The following is a 16,731-nucleotide window of genomic DNA, read 5'->3' as shown; positions in this document are numbered from 1 at the left end:
TCTGTAACCCGACGAATTGAGGCTGTTCTGAGGGAAAAAGGGGGTGGAACTCAATATTAGGAACGTGTTCCTAATGTTTTGTGCACTCAGTGGAAGTGTTATACAATTTTCCACTTTTAAACCTCGTCAAGATGGCCTTATAAATGACAGATTAGTCATTGTGTTCGTATAGCCTATATGTTCCCCCTCTTTTTTCAGTTTCTGGAGTGTGAGGAGGTGTTTGTGTCTATTGCCAGTAGTGGAATGTTACACCGGTATCTCGCTGGGGAACAGGTGACAGGGTCTCAAGTGTTGTTCCTTCTATTTCTCTCTCCCCTCACTCTCTCTGATGTCTCTATCTCTGTTTCTTCTTTCGCTCTTTTCTTTATCTCTCTGTCTGTCTATCACTTTGTCTCTTTCTCTCTCTCTTTATATGGCGATTTATACAGTAATTTGGGGTATTATCAACAGTAAAATACTCTGAAATGTTTAACTGCAGCATACTGTAAATGATGGTGCATTGTGGGAAAATGTTGTGGCTGGGGGAAAGAATTGCTGTATTTTGAATGGTACTGTAATTCCACCCCACAGAATACAGTTCCGTATCTTTGGAGCGCCAAAAACCTTTTGACCACTAGTGGGTTCAGGGTATTGTTGTTTCTGTCTCATTAACATATTTTGAGGCGTGCCTTTTCAGAGACTGTATTTGTTGCACCCGTGAGTGATAATTCTGTACCAATTTATCTCCTATATGGTTATAGGTCTCCATTAATTTGTATAAGGAACCGATTGTAGTTACAGCTGTTCTTAAACCTTAAATGGTTGAGCATTTGCCATGTCCTTTAGGTCTGTTTTGCCCAGTAGTTGCTGCCAGTTTGGAAGCCTTTGTTAATTAAGGATCTTACCCTTATTTTCAATTTTTGCCTGAAATGACATACCCAAATCTTAACTGCCTGTAGCTCAGGACCTGAAGCAAGGATATGCATATTCTTGATGCCGTTTGAAAGGAAACACTTTGAAGTTTGTGGAAATTTGAAATAAATGTAGGATAAATGGACAGTACAGTTAGATTAACAATAATGTAAGCTTTCTGCCCATATCAGAAATGTCTGTGTCCTGTGAAATTTTCCTCATGCTAATGCTAATCATATTAGCCTATGTTAGCTCAACTGTCCCCGGGGGGGGGGGCGGGGCACCGATCCCATAGAGGTTATCAGCTTCTACCCCCCAAGCCATAAGACTGCAGAACAATTAAACAAATGGCCACCTGTACTATTTACATTGACCCCCCCCCCCTAATCATTTCACGGTAAGGTCTACACCTTTATTTGTCACATGCAGTCTAAACGGCGTATGTGACAAATACGATTCTGTTTTTATTTGAACAGTAGTTAAGATGGGGGGAGGTCTGTCCATAATAAGGTGTTGCTCTGCCGTCTTAACAACGCTATAAACAGGGCATGTCCTACAGGTCCTAGTTTTGTGAAGAGGGACTTAGGAAAATTACAATTGTCCCAGAACAGGGCAGCACGGCTGGCCCTTAAATGTGCATGGAGAGCTAACATTAATAATATGCATGTCAATCTCTCTTGGCTCAAAGTAGAGAATAGATTGACTTCATCACTACTTGTATTGACATGTTGAACGCACTGATCTGTCTGTTTAAACTACTAGCACACAGCTCAGACACCCATGCATACCCCACAAGACATGCCACCAGAGGTCACTTCACAGTCCCCAAGTCAAGAACAAACTATGGGAGGCACACAGTACTACATTGAGCCATGACTACATGGAACAATATTTCACATCAAGTAACTAATGCAAACAGTAAAATCATATTAAAAAAACAACAGATAAAAATACACCTTATGGAACAGCAGGGACTGCGAAGAGACACACACACAGGAACAGAAGCGCGTACACACACATGATAACATACGCATTATACACACACATGCACATAGATTTTCTGATGTAGATACGTATGTGGTGTGAGATTTATTGTAATGTTTTTAAGATTGTATATATATCTACCTTAATTTTGCTGGACCCCCCGAAGAATAGGGATCCATAATAAATACAAATACAATTAAAATGCAATTACCAAAGTATTATGTAACAACATGCTAATAAAATGTTGCTCCAAAAGTAATGGCAGTTTTATTACACGGGCACAAAAACAGTTTAATGTTAAGTGTTGACAATGCTAACCGTAACAAAAGTGTAACGGTAACAAAATATGGCTATTAAGTGTTGAAAGCCAACTAAATATCTAAAAACTGCCTTCTGGAATCAACTACAGCCAAGGTAGGTGGAAAATCATGTTAGTTTCTATTCTGAATAAACTACCCCTTTAAATATGTTATAGTGTGTGTTTGAAACCAGAACACTGGACAAAGAAGTTTGAAGTTGTTTTTTACTAAGCATCCAACTTTTTTGTTGTTGTTTGCAAATGGCTTTGAATTTCTCTGCAGTATTTTCAGGTATGATACAATGAATAGCAGCTTTCAACCTTTTCAGTGGCATGTTGAAAGAGTCGTACAGTAGTTGAGCATCACCTTATGTATACTTAGCGGTACAACATATCATTCAGGAGAATGGACATTTACAGAATGTTCAGATATACTGTAAGTGTATAGTGTAGATCAATTACGACTGTCAGATAGGTTGTAATAGTATAGGGGTTCTGTTCATTTCTATCTTTAACATGCAGTTCCAGATACAACCCCACCATTAGTTGAAGGCAGCTAATCATATAGTTTATGAAAAGTAGTCACTTCCTGAGATCTGTATTCAAATATTGTTTTTTAAAGTAGTTGCTTTCTCAGATCTGTATTCTAATAGTTAAATTGTTTTGTTACTTTCGGAGATCTTTATTCAAATAGTTTTAAAAAGTAGTCATTTTTGGGGTATCTGTATTAAAATAGTCATAGTCCCGTCCAAAGTAACAATTTGGTCCCCTACCCCCCCAAAAAAATACTTTACACAAAGCGTAATTGAAACTATAGTTACCCCAGGTCTGGTACTTTCCCTTACTTTCTTTCCCACAATTTCTCCAGCCAAATAGTATCGGGACCTACAGTTCAGAGTATATCAGCTGTGACGCAACCATAATGTCCTCAATGTCAGTTGCATGAAATGTTTTGTTTGTTGTTGATTTCTGACTTACGGTCTGATTGCAGTGTGGACAGACACTGCTTCCCAGTGGCCATAGCAGCACTGCAGATTGTGACCTATAGACTAACTATGATTAGATGTTTGGGTCGTAATGAAGACTCAGAGCGCAGTATCCATGCTGTATGGTTAGTATCTTACTTGTCTCTTTAGGTATGATTTGCGACTTGGATCCATTGACTCAAATCAAGGATGTCTCGTATTTGTTTCTCATGTTCCTTTCCTTGACTAACTGTGTTGTTTGTCCCTGTAGGGGAACCCTCCTCCTGCTCCTGTCAATATGCACATTGTCTGCAGAAGAAGACTACCGAGCACAAGGTAAGCAGCCTCCACCTCCCCATCTCAACTCCATCTCTACATTGTAACAGTCTTCACCAAACCTATGTCTGTCCATTAGCCATTTCTGTTGCCATATATTTTGTTGTCTGTTGTGGATGAGAGAGTGACCTTATCTAGCTATAAAGGGATGTCACTTTACAAAAGCCTGGTTTACGATGGCCTGTTCTTTCTTCCAAATGGGAACAGTTTAGACATTCAAAGTGTTGAGTGTTACATGGCACTTGTGTGGGTGTGATAGGCATGGGTCTTAGTTGGACCAAGTGACATTTCACTTGTTGGCGCCAGGCAGTATCTGAGAGGGAGGGTGAATACTGACTCCTGGTTGTAGGGTGGGAGAATGCCAGCACTTCTAATTTGTTGTTGCCATTGCTTTAGGGTTCAAACTTGCCCAGAGAATGATATTACGTAAAATAAGTGATTTATGACATCACGCTATCATCAAGGACAGGAAATATTCTTTGTTATGTGTTATTATTGGTATGTGGAGCTACTCTCCTCTTCCCATTCTTTTTTAAAACCCTTATTTTTTAAAACCCTTCTTTACATGCTCTTGGTCCTCAGGTCCTAGAATACAGGTAGAGACAGCCCAAATAGCCTCCATTTCTTCCTTCCACTTACTCCTTCATGTTCCTCTCTCTCGCACAAAAGTTCCAAAATAATAAGACATTTCACATATCATATTATGTGCAAATAGTTAAAGTGCTAAAGGGGAAATAAATAGACATGAATATGGGTTGTATTTACAATGGTGTTTGTTCTTCACTGGTTGCCCTTTTCTTGTGGCAACAGGTCACAAATCTTGCTGCTGTGATGGCACACTGTGGTATTTCACCCAATAGATATGGGAGTTTATCACAGCTCCCATATTTCGAATTCTTTGTGGGTCTGTGTAATCTGAGGGAAATATGTGTCTCGAATATGGTCATACATTTGGCAGGAGTTTAGGAAATGCAGCTCAGTTTCCACCTCATTTTGTGTGCAGTGTGTGCATAGCCTGTCTTTTCTTGATAGCCAGGTCTGCCTAAGGTGGCCTTCCTCAATGTTAATTTGTAATATTTTTTTTGTTTTCTCATGATTTGGTTGGGTCTAATTGTGTTGCTGTCCTGGGGCTCTATGGGTCTGTTTGTGTTTGTGAACAGAGCCCCAGGACCATCTTCTTTAGGGGGCTCTTCTCCAGGCTCATCTCTCTGTAGGTGATGGCATTGCTATGAAATGTTTGGGAATCGCTTCCTTTTAGGTGGTGGAGAAATGTAACGTCTCTTTTCTGGATTTTGATCATTAGTGGGTTTTGGCCTAATTCTGCTCTGCATGCATTATTTGGTGTTTTACGTTGTTGTCACGTTCCTGACCTGTTTTCTGTTGTTTTGTATGTGTTAGTCGGTCAGGGCGTGAGTGTGGGTGGGCATTTCTATGTTATGTGTTTCTATGTTGGTAAATGGGTGACCTGATATGGTTCTCAATTAGAGGCAGGTGGTTTTCATCTCCTCTGATTGAGAACCATATTAAGGTAGGTGGTTTCACATTGTTTGTTGGTGGGTAATTGTCTTCCGTGTCTGTATGTATGTTCGTACCACACGGGACTGTAGCGTTGGTTTGTAGTCTGTACCTGTTTCGTGCGTTCTTCGTGTATTTGTAAGTTCTCATGTTTTAGGTCAGTCTACGTCGTTTTGTTGTTTTGTATTTTCCAAGTGTTTTTTCGTGTTCGTCTTCGTCTTTAAATAAATTCATTATGTCATCATACCTCGCTGCACATTGGTCTTCCGATCCCTCTCTCCTCTCCTCGTCCGAGGAGGAGGAAGAACTAGAGTTACGTTACAGAATCACCCACCCCCAAAAGATCAAGCAGCGGGGAAAAGGGCAGCGACAGCAGCAGCAGAAATCCCAGGACTCCTGGACATGGGAGGAGATTTTGAACGGAGAAGGACCCTGGGCACAGGCTGGGGAGTATCGCCGCCCCAAAGCTGAGCTGGAGGAAGCGAAAGCTGAGCGGCGGCGATATGAGGAGGCAGCACGGCAGAGCGACAGGTACGAGAGGCAACCCCAGAATTTTTTTGGGTGGGGGCTAGAGAGGAGTGTGGCTAAGCCAGGTAGCAGACCTGAGCGCACTCCTCGTGCTTATTATAAGCAACGCGTCACTGGTCAGGCACCGTGTTATGCGGTTAAGCGCACGGTGTCGCCAGTGCGTGCCCATAGCCCGGTGCGCTATAGGGCAGCCCCCCGAAAGTGTCGTGTGAGTGTGGGCATCCAGCCGGGGCGTATCGTGCCTGCTCAGCGCGTCTGGTCTCCGGTACGCAGTTTCGGTCCAGGGTATCCTGCGCCGGCTCTGCGTGCTGTGTCTCCGGGGCGCTGGGAGGGTGCAGTGCGTCCTATGCCTACGCTTCGCTCGTACCGGGCAAATGTGGGAGTGGAGCCTAAGGGAGAGGTGCGCGTAGTAGGCACTAGATCTCCAGTGCTCATCCACAGCCCGGTTCAACCTGTGCCTGCACTCTGGAGGGTACGGGCTGGAATAGTACTCCAGCCTGGGGGAGTGGTGCAAAGGCTGCGCACCAGAGCTCCAGTGCTCCCCCACAGCCCGGTCCTTCAGGTGCCTCCTTTTAACATCAAGCCTCCTGTAGGTCTCTCCAGCCTGGTGGGTCCTGTGGCAGCCCCACGCACCAGGCTGTCTCTCCGTCTCCTCCCTACAGGTGTGCCCGTCTGTCCCGAGCTTTCAGAGCCGTCCAGCCAGGACCAGCCAGAGCCGTCCAGCCAGGACCAGCCAGAGCCGTCCAGCCAGGACCAGCCAGAGCCGTCCAGCCAGGACCAGCCAGAGCCGTCCAGCCAGGACCAGCCAGAGCCGTCCAGCCAGGACCAGCCAGAGCCGTCCAGCCAGGATCAGCCAGAGCCGTCCAGCCAGGACCAGCCAGAGCCGTCCAGCCAGGACCAGCCAGAGCCTTCCGCCAGCCAGGATCCGCCAGAGCCTTCCGCCAGCCAGGAGCCGCCAGAGCCTTCCGCCAGCCAGGAGCAGCCAGAGCCTTCCGCCAGCCAGGAGCCGCCAGAGCCTTCCGCCAGCCAGGAGCCGCCAGAGCCTTCCGCCAGCCAGGATCCGCCAGAGCCTTCCGCCAGCCAGGATCCGCCAGAGCCTTCCGCCAGCCAGGATCCGCCAGAGCCTTCCGCCAGCCAGGAGCCGCCAGAGCCTTCCGCCAGCCAGGAGCCGCCAGAGCCTTCCGCCAGCCAGGATCCGCCAGAGCCAGCCAGCCAGGATCCGCCAGAGCCAGCCAGCCAGGATCCGCCAGAGCCAGCCAGCCCGGATCCGCCAGAGCCAGCCAGCCCGGATTCGCCAGCCAGTCCGGAGCGGTCCCTCAGTCCGGGGCTGCCCCTAAGTCCAGCGGGACCCATGTCTAGGGTTCCCAGTCCAAGGTCTGTGGCGAAGGTCGCCACTTTGAGGAAGCTACGGAAGCTGGGATTGACTATGGTGGGGTGGGGACCTCGTCCAGAGCCTGAGCCACCACCGTGGTCAGATGCCCACCCAGACCCTCCCCTAGACTTTTGGTAGTGCGTCCGGAGTACGCACCTTGAGGGGGGGGTTATGTCACGTTCCTGACCTGTTTTCTGTTGTTTTGTATGTGTTAGTCGGTCAGGGCGTGAGTGTGGGTGGGCATTTCTATGTTATGTGTTTCTATGTTGGTAAATGGGTGACCTGATATGGTTCTCAATTAGAGGCAGGTGGTTTTCATCTCCTCTGATTGAGAACCATATTAAGGTAGGTGGTTTCACATTGTTTGTTGGTGGGTAATTGTCTTCCGTGTCTGTATGTATGTTCGTACCACACGGGACTGTAGCGTTGGTTTGTAGTCTGTACCTGTTTCGTGCGTTCTTCGTGTATTTGTAAGTTCTCATGTTTTAGGTCAGTCTACGTCGTTTTGTTGTTTTGTATTTTCCAAGTGTTTTTTCGTGTTCGTCTTCGTCTTTAAATAAATTCATTATGTCATCATACCTCGCTGCACATTGGTCTTCCGATCCCTCTCTCCTCTCCTCGTCCGAGGAGGAGGAAGAACTAGAGTTACGTTACAGTTGTACACTGAGAATATTTTTGCAGAATCTGCATGCAGAGTCTCAATTTGGTGTTTGTCCCATTTTGTAAATTCTTGGGTGGTGAGCAGACCCCAGACCTCACAACCATAAAGGGTAATTGTTCTATAACTGATTCAAGTATTTTTAGCCAGATCCTAATTGGGATGTTGATTTTTATGTTCCTTTTGATGGCATAGAAGGCCCTTCTTGCCTTGTCTCTCAGATCGTTCACAGCTTTGTGGAAGTTACCTGTGTTTAGGTCGAGGTATGTATAGTTTGTGTGCTCTAGGGCATGTATTCCCAAACTGGGGTACCCCCAGGGGTACGCGCAATGTTGTCGGGGGTACGCCAAATAAAAATGTGATTCACTTTTTTTATTTTTATAACTACATTTTTTTTTTTTATTATTCTTCATAGAGACACATCCATAGAGACATACCAGCTCTACTGGTAGTACTGCTGAAATACAGTTGAAGTCGGAGGTTTACATACACATAGGTTGGAGACATTAAAACTCGTTATTCAACCACTCCACTCCATTTCTTGTTAACAAACTATAGTTTTGGCAAGTCGGTTAGGACATTTACTTTGTGAATAATCTTTCCAACAATTGTTTACAGACAGATTATTTCACTTATAATTCACTGTATCACAATTCCAGTGGGTCAGAAGTTTAAATAAACTAAGTTGACTGTGCCTTTTAAACAGCTTGGCCAATTCCAGCAAATTATGTCATGGCTTTAGAAGCTTCTGATAGGCTAATTGACATCATTTGAGTCAATTGGAGGTGTACCTGTGGATGTATTTCAAGGCCTACCTTCAAACTCAATGCCTCTTTGCTTGACATCATGGGAAAATCAAAAGAAATCAGCCAAGACCTCAGAAAAAAAATGGTAGACCTCCACAAATCTGGTTCATCCTTGCGAGCAATTTCCTAATGCCTGCAGGTACCAGGGTAATCTGTACAAACGATAGTATGCAAGTATAAACACCATGGGACCACAAAGCCATCATACCGCTCGAAAAGTGCAAATCAATCCCAGAACAACAGCAAATGACCTTGTGAAGATGCTGGAGGAAACAGGTATAAAAGTATCTATATCCACAGTAAAACGAGTCCTATATCAACATAACCTGAAAGGCCGCTCAGCAAGTAAGAAGCCACTGCTCCAAAACCGCCATGAAAAAGCCATACTACGTTTTGCAACTGCACATGGGGACAAATATTGTACTTTTTGGAGAAATGTCCTCTGGTCTGATGAAACAAAAACAGAACTGTTTGGCCATAATGACCATTGTTATGTTTGGAGTAAAAAGGGGGAGGCTTGCAAGTCGAAGAACACCATCCCAACCGTGAAGCACGGGGGTGGCAGCATTTTGTTGTGGGGGTGCTTTGCTGCAGTGGGGACTGGTGCACTTCACAAAATAGATGGCTTCATGAGGAAGGAAAATGATGTGGATATATTGAAGCAACATCTCAAGACATCAGTCAGGAAGTTAAAGCTTGGTCGCAAATGGATCTTCCAAATGGACAATGACCCCAAACATACTTCCAAAGTTGTGGCAAAATGGCTGAAGGACAGCAAAGTCAAGGTATTGGAGTGGCCATCACAAAGCCCTGACCTCAATCCCATCAAAAATGTGTGGGCAGAACTGAAAAAGCGTGTGCAAGCAAGGAGGCCTACAAACCTGACTCAGTTACACCAGCTCTGTCAGGAGATATGGGCCAAAATTTACCCAACTTATTCTGGGAAGCTTGTGGAAGGCTACCCGAAATGTTTGACCCAAGTTAAACAATTTAAAGGCAATGCTACCAAATACTAATTGAGTGTATGTAAACTTCTGACTGACTGGGAATGTGATGAAAGAAATAAAAGCTGAAATAAATCATTCTCTCTACTATTATTCTGACATTTCACATTCTTAAAATATAGTGGTAATCCTAACTGACCAAAGACAGGGTATTTTTACAAGGATTACATGTCAGGGTTTGTGAAAAACTGAGTTTAAATGTATTTGGCTAAGGTATGTAAACTTCTGACTTCAACTGTAGATAATAAACAAAAGTGTTACATCTGCTCCTGCCACGCCCTCTACTGCTCATCCTGTGTCTCCTTGACCTGCTGCCACTCCCCCAATGCTCTCTCCCTCTCCCTATGTGTGTTTGTGTTTTTGATTGTGTGGGCGGAGACAGGTGTGCTAGAGTCAGAGCAGATCCCCACCAGCTGCAACCTGTTCCATAATCAAGACCTCTACAAATACTCAGTTCTGCCACTTCCACACTGCCAGATTGTAATCTCTGCTCACTCAGCTAGCTGACCTAAGTCTTGGATGCATGCCTCCACACGAAAAAGCAAGAAATCAGTAGATATGTCATTTTCAACAGTGACCAGCACTGTATGTGATGCTAGCCACAATAAAGATTAGCCACAATAGTGGAATTTGCGGTTCACCTTCAAAATAAAGGTCCCACATTGAAACGGATACAAATAGTGTAATCATGTCATATTTGCACTAGATGATGCTTAACAAGTTTGGAATGATGTTATATGAATTCCACAAAAGACAATCATTTGTTTTTGAGAAAGGAAAAACGAGTTTAAATCGCACTGTGGATGTATTAGACTTCATAATTGTTTTGGGGACATACATATATTTCACTGTATAGCCTTGCCTATGGATTGTGGATCAATAAAATGGGTTATCAGCCGATTCAGTGACACCCACAAAACACAACTGTGAAGCGTTTACACACATATTTTCATAGCAGCTCTTATTGGAGGACTTTGACTGTGGGAAATCACCTCCCCAGTCAGTCTATTGTGTGTGTTAGACATTCATATTGCAATGTACATTCTTACCTATGGGTCCGTTAAATGGGGTATCAGCCTACTCAGTAACATCCACAGAAGAGTTCACACCAGCGTTTTCCCAAACTCGGTCCTGGGGACCCTAAGGGGTGCACGTTTAGTTTTTTGCCTGGGCAATAAATAGCTGATTCAAATAATCAAAGCTTGATGATGAGTTCGTTATTTGAATCAGCTGTGTGTGCACCCCCTGGTGCACACACTGTGCACCCCCTGGGGTCCCCAGGACTGAATTTAGAAAACGCTGGTTAACACAAATATTAACGTCATAGCTCTTATTGCAGGACTTGTGAAATGAGCCACATTAGCTCACCAGTGAAACTACTATGTGTATCGAACATTCATATTCCAATGTACAGCCTTACCTATGGATCTTGGGTCCATGAAATGTGGTATCAGCCTACTCAGTGACATCCAAAGAACACAACTGTGAAGAGTTTACACCTAATAACATCATAGCTCTTATTGCAGGACTTTGACTGTGGGAAATCACTTCACTATTCAGCCTATTGACTGGTGAGCTAATGTTGCTCAGTAAACAGCATTTCTCGAAATACGTACAATGTCATGCTGTTTACAGTTCAGGCATAGATCTATTTCCAAAGATAATGGTCTCCAATGTCACTCTGTTTGAATCTCCATTTTAGAGTATTCTATGATCGCTGAATCCATAATGCTTTTTGCTAAGTGTTTCCATGTGAACGTTTTAATGATACAAATTGGACAACGGTAAATGTCAGCCACCATATGTTACCCCTTCCTCCCCAAATGTCTGCTGTTCACATTTATACTACGCTTTTCTAAATGTGTTATTAGCTGTTCCATTTGACCCGTTAACAAGATGAAAGGTCGCAAGGTCATAAATGTGCAAGTCGTTCTAAAATAGCTGTGTTACCGCTTTGATGTCTGATTATTTACCAGTCTCCGTTCTTGACTCTTTTTGATTTTTTCTTACTGTGGTGAGTGTGGGTTTTGCATGCCCCCAAAGAAGCTATTTCCTTTGCCATGTATCTTATGCGTGCGCACATGCAAACTGCTGGTTAAGTTCTCTTCACTCCTGTTCTGCCAAATCAATAAAACAGTCTTTGAAAAGCTCCCTGAGCAGCTCAATGAGCTTGGGGGGGATGAGCTGTTTCAAAGGAAACTAGTGTCTCTGGATTAGCAATGAAAATACCTTCCACTGCTCCTTCTCCTCCAACTCCTCCTCCTCCCTCCTACCCCTCCTCCTTCTTCTCCTCTCCTACTCTTCCCGGGATCTCACCACTGACATTCTCCTATTTCCTGGATTCCACTGAGCGTCCACATCAGTCTGCCAGTTTGTCTCCCTCCCTCCCTCCCTCCCTGCCTCCCTCCCTCCCTCCCACACACACACACACACACACACACACACACACACACACACACACACACACACACACACACACACACACACACACACACACACACACACACACACACACAGTTGTGTCTTCTGTAAAGCCGTTGAGTTTTGATTCCTTTTGCTTTTAATGTCGATAATATATTTAATACCTCTTTGTTCTCATTTGTCATATCATATGCTTTTTCAAAAATATTGTGCCACGCTGTTGACATTTGTAATTCCCTTTAGTCATGTTATAACCTGATTCAAAGCTTAGATAGCTACCGTGCTGAGAAAACGCTTCACTACTTTGGAAACTACTTTTTAAACACTGTTCTCTTGCTGAACTTCAATTTAAGCTGCTCTGACATGTAGTTTGAGGAATCACCTGGGAGAGAGGGAAATTCATGACTCAGCAGGAGAGAAGATCGTGAATCTGTGGTGGCAGATTGATTCAAACAGGCTGTTTGAAACACACACACACATATATTGTTGTGTGGTAGTACTGTACTGTACCATCTATCTCTCTCTATAGTCTCCTGTCTGGAGATGATTGTGGACTACAGGAATAAGAGGACCGAGCACGCCCCCATTCTGCTGCAGTGGAGTAGGTTGAGAGCTTCAAGTTCCTTGGTGTCCACATCACCAACAAACTAACATGGTCCAAGCACACCAAGACAGTCGTGAAAAGATTGACTGAAGATTTGGCATGGGTCCTCAGATCCTCAAAAGGTTCTACAGCAGCACCATTGAGAGCATCCTGACTGGTTGCATCACTGCCTGGTATGGCAACTGCTCGGCCTCCGACCGCAAGGCACAACAGAGGGTAGTGCGAACGGCCCAGTACATCACTGGGGCCAAGCTTCCTGCCATCCAAGACCTCTATACCAGGTGGTGTCAGAGGAAGGCCCTGAAAATTGTCAAAGACTCCAGCCACCCTAGTCATAGACTGTTATCTCTGCTACCGCATGGAAAGCGGTACCGGAACGCCAAGTCGAGGTACAAAAGGCTTCTACACAGATTCTACCCCCAAGCCATAAGACTCCTGAACATCTAGTCAAATGGCTACCCAAACTATTTGCATTGCCCCCCCCCCCGATCCACACCACTACCACTCTCTGTTGTCATCTATGTATCGTCACTTTAATAACTCTACCTATATGTACATACTACCTCAACTAACCGGTGCCCCCGCACATTGACTCTGTACCGGCACCCCCTTTATATATTGTTATTTTTTTACTGCTGCTCTTTAATTACTTGTTACTTTTATCTCTTATTCTTATCCGTATTTTTTTTTAAAACTGCACTGTTGGTTAGGGGCTCGTAAGTAAGCATTTAACTGTAAGGTCTACACCTCTTGAATTCAGCGCATGTGACTAATAAAATTGGATTTGTTTTGGAACTCAGCTGCATGGCTCACTTGCCTGGCTGTCTGAGGAGGACTCTGGGTAATCTGTGATGTCAGTGCAGCCGAGCCTTGATCAGACCTTCCACCTATATATTCACTTCATGTTCCTCTTCTACTTGCTTTCCTTTCTTTTTTTTCATCATTTTCTTTCTTCTTCTTCCTTCATCTCCTTTCCTACCTCCTTTTCCCCTAGCATTTGTATATACAGTACATTGAGCAATCCCCTACTACCACCATGTTTTACTGGAGGTAGTGATGATGCTGATGTCCTCTTCCTATCACTGTTTGTAAGATTTGTTGCACGTGTCTGACTGTCTAACTTACCGCTCTCCCCTCTCTCCTCCACAGGTGTCGATATCCTCCATCAGCTGGGCCTCACCGGCAGCAGAGAGTTTCTCTCCTCTGGGATCAGCTCGCCCTCTCCTCCATCCTCACCCCCAAGAGCCGGGGTCCTACTCAGCCTGGATGCCCACATTGAAGCCCCCACGGGGAGCCTGTTCCCGCCGGAGCTCGGTGAGGAGTTTTCTGTTGTGGTGAGCCTAAGCTCCTGGCGAGCGAACAATGCTTTCCTTTTCAGCGTGCGTGACAGCAGGAACAAGCTGCAGTTTGGTATCCAGCTGCTGCCCGGGAAGGTGGTCGTGTACACTGCCGAGAAGACCTCCGTCTACTTCACCTATGACGTGCACGACGGGCGTCAGCACTCTTTCGCTGTGGGCGTGAGGCCACGCTCTGTGTCGTTCCATGCGGACTGCGGGGCGGTGCAGCAGAGAGAGCAGACGCTGACCCGGTCACAGACGCTGGGGTCAGGATCCGGAGGCCTGCTCACCTTAGGAAGGATGAACTCAAAAGCAGCCCAATTCCAGGGCCTCATATGCCAGCTGGATATCTACCCCCTGGCCCAGGCTGCTGCGCGCTACTGCGACTACCTTAAAAGACAATGCCGGCTGGCCGACACTTTCCGATGGCCCCCCGGCTCGGATATGGAGGTTTCCAGCTCCCTGGCTTTCTCTCCTATTCCTCTTTCTCTGGAGTCCCAGATGGTGGTGCCCCCCTTGTTGGCTGTAGACTCCCACACCCAGCAGACCTCCACCCCGGCCGGATCAGCCCCCATCCCCTCTCTGGAGGGGTCCGGAACAATGTATTTAAGCCCCTCAGAGCAGCCTCACCTGGGGGTCAGGATCCAGACCCAGAGCTCTCTGCTAGAGCACCTCAACTCCATCCATACCCCCGTCACTGCTGGCCACAACAGCCTGTCCTCAGGCACCCTCAGTGGGCTGGAGGCCCTGGGAATCACCCGCAGAAGTACCACCCCCAGTTCCAGATCCAGGCCAACAAGGGGCTCAACCAGGCAGTCTCCCCAGTCTGAGAACGTCATGGAGGAGAGGAGCCCCAGGAGGCCCCAACGGGTCACCACACACACCCCAGGTATAAACTCTCCTGTCAAGCAGACTCACTTGAAGGATGGCCTGAGGAACAGCTCCAGCTCCATGCCTAGGGACTCTAACCCCCAGCTCCAGCCCACTGACCACCTCCTGGACACCCAGTTCAGAGCCAATGGCACCACCCTGTACCGGGAGAACCAGGTGGAAACCTCAGAGGAGCATGGCCAGGAAGAGGCCTACGATGTGGACATGGGAGGCTACGACTATGGATATGAGGATCCAGACTACTTCTACGGAGACTATGACGGAGCTTTCCCCGGACCCAAAGGAGAACCAGGTCCTCCGGTAAGTGTTTGGAATTCATAAATAGATTGAGAGAATGTTGGAAACATTTCTTTATAGTGTGTTTCCCGCAAGTCAGAGTAGAGGTGTGCATGAGCAATGGGGGACAATTAGCAATTAAGCCTCATTATGGCGATTATGCATTGAGTGTTCTGTTGGCCCTCTTTCTCAAACACACTCAATAAAGCAAAACAAATAAATAATAATAATAATTTATATTGATTTATATTGATTTAGAGGCAAGGTGATGGTGTTGAAGCACTTTTTTTCATGTTTCAACAGGTGGTTAAAATAACATGTCATTCCTCTTGAAATACTGCCAGTGACTCGTCCTCACTCTTGCGAGAGTGGGGAGGGGTGTAATTTATAACTGTGGGTTGCTCCTATAGCCTACCGACAAAAGAGCATCCAACAGGCTGACATCATCTAGCTAGCTGTAGAGGTATTTTTTCTTCTCTTCAGTGAGAAAGACTACACTATTCTGTCATATCGGTGATGCTGATCTAATGCTTATGGCCCCATGGCAGCCTCAGAGGGACACAGCTGATTGAGGTGTTTCCAAGTCAGTGGTGTTGCTGCTCAACCTTTCTCCTCAAGGACTTAAAGCCACAATCTGTCATTTATTTGATAATTGAAAAGCAGTAACTATAAATATTGCAGATTGCACCTTTACCGAGAGTAAGACCGAGCCTAACTTCTGTTTCTCTAATTCAACTCCATGAGCCTAGACAAATGTTTTGGAGGCCAACCAAACCTGGTTACCAGGAGGTAATACGTCAAGGAGTCAGATATTGACTTGTTTTTCCCCATCCTCCTAGACTGAGTTACTGTGTTGTGAAAATGCAGCCATTTTTTAGCAATACTCTCTGACAGGCTCCATATTTAGGATGTAGGGTCAGCGCAAGGACAATGGGTCAGTGTGTGATTGTGATGTCACCACATCCCATCATGCACTCAGAGCTACAGATTGAGAATATGGCTATGTTCCGTTCAGCGTTCTCCTGTGCTCCATACTCTCCCATGTTCAGTGCTCCGTGCTTCATTTGCCTGCTCTGGAGCATGGAAGTACAGTGAATGGAACACCGATAGTATCTCATCCTCAGATAGGCTTTGGCTCCGGCTCCAGATAGTCAGTATAGAAGCATACATTAAACACAGGTGATGAATATGAATAACGGTGCAGGATAGATGCTTGGCTTTGGAACATTCTCAGCACATTTACAGAACTTGACAAAAAAAACTTTATTTTCTTGGAATTTCATTCGTTTAATAGAACGTTTCCTAAAGGTTCAAACATGGTAACATTTAATTTTGGTAATGTTCTAGGAATGTTCTCCAATGGGTTTGACAAATTGTTCCGAAAACATTAAGAAACAAGGTTTGTTTCCTACAGGTTTCCTCATGGTTCTATTTAAAGTCATGTTCTCGGAATGTTCTCTGTACGTTAAGAAACAACTTTCTTCTATAGGAATTTAAGTACTTCTACAGAACATTACACACAAGTTCCCATGTGGATCTATTTAATGTCATATTGTTACTACATTCTGGGAAAGTTCTCAAAAATGGTGTGACTTAAGAGATGTTTTCCGAACATTCAGATAATCTATGGTTCTCTTTTATGTCAATTCTTGGCAATATTCTGTGAAAGTATTTTTTTTATTGTACACATTAACACCAATAAACTCAATTACGTTCTCAGAAAATGAAGAAAACTTTCCATAAAAAACAATTAAATGTTTATACGTTCTAAGAATGTTATTTAAAAACATACATTCCACTATAAGCATCTCTTGTTAAGTGTGTTCAGGTGTGTTGGCCGTGCTC

The 16,731-nt window shown here is 45.1% G+C and overlaps 1 protein-coding gene across 2 annotated transcripts in view; it reads left to right on the top strand.

Moving 5' to 3' along the window:
* Positions 1–16,731, top strand: part of LOC139578714 (collagen alpha-1(XXIV) chain-like) — a 179,923-nt gene that overhangs the window by 22,769 nt on the left and 140,423 nt on the right. For both annotated transcript variants that reach the window (XR_011675599.1, XM_071406673.1), the window contains exons 2-3: positions 3,410–3,474; positions 13,532–14,910. Coding sequence is in view for 1 of the 2 variants with exons in the window: in XM_071406673.1 (XP_071262774.1) it covers positions 3,410–3,474; positions 13,532–14,910 (1,444 nt within the window). In the remaining variant the exon portion in view is untranslated. The remainder of the gene's footprint in view (positions 1–3,409; positions 3,475–13,531; positions 14,911–16,731) is intronic.

This window comes from Salvelinus alpinus, chromosome 6 (assembly GCF_045679555.1).
Source record: "Salvelinus alpinus chromosome 6, SLU_Salpinus.1, whole genome shotgun sequence".
NCBI lineage: Eukaryota > Metazoa > Chordata > Actinopteri > Salmoniformes > Salmonidae > Salvelinus > Salvelinus alpinus.
This window is presented reverse-complemented; position numbering and strand designations above follow the sequence as displayed.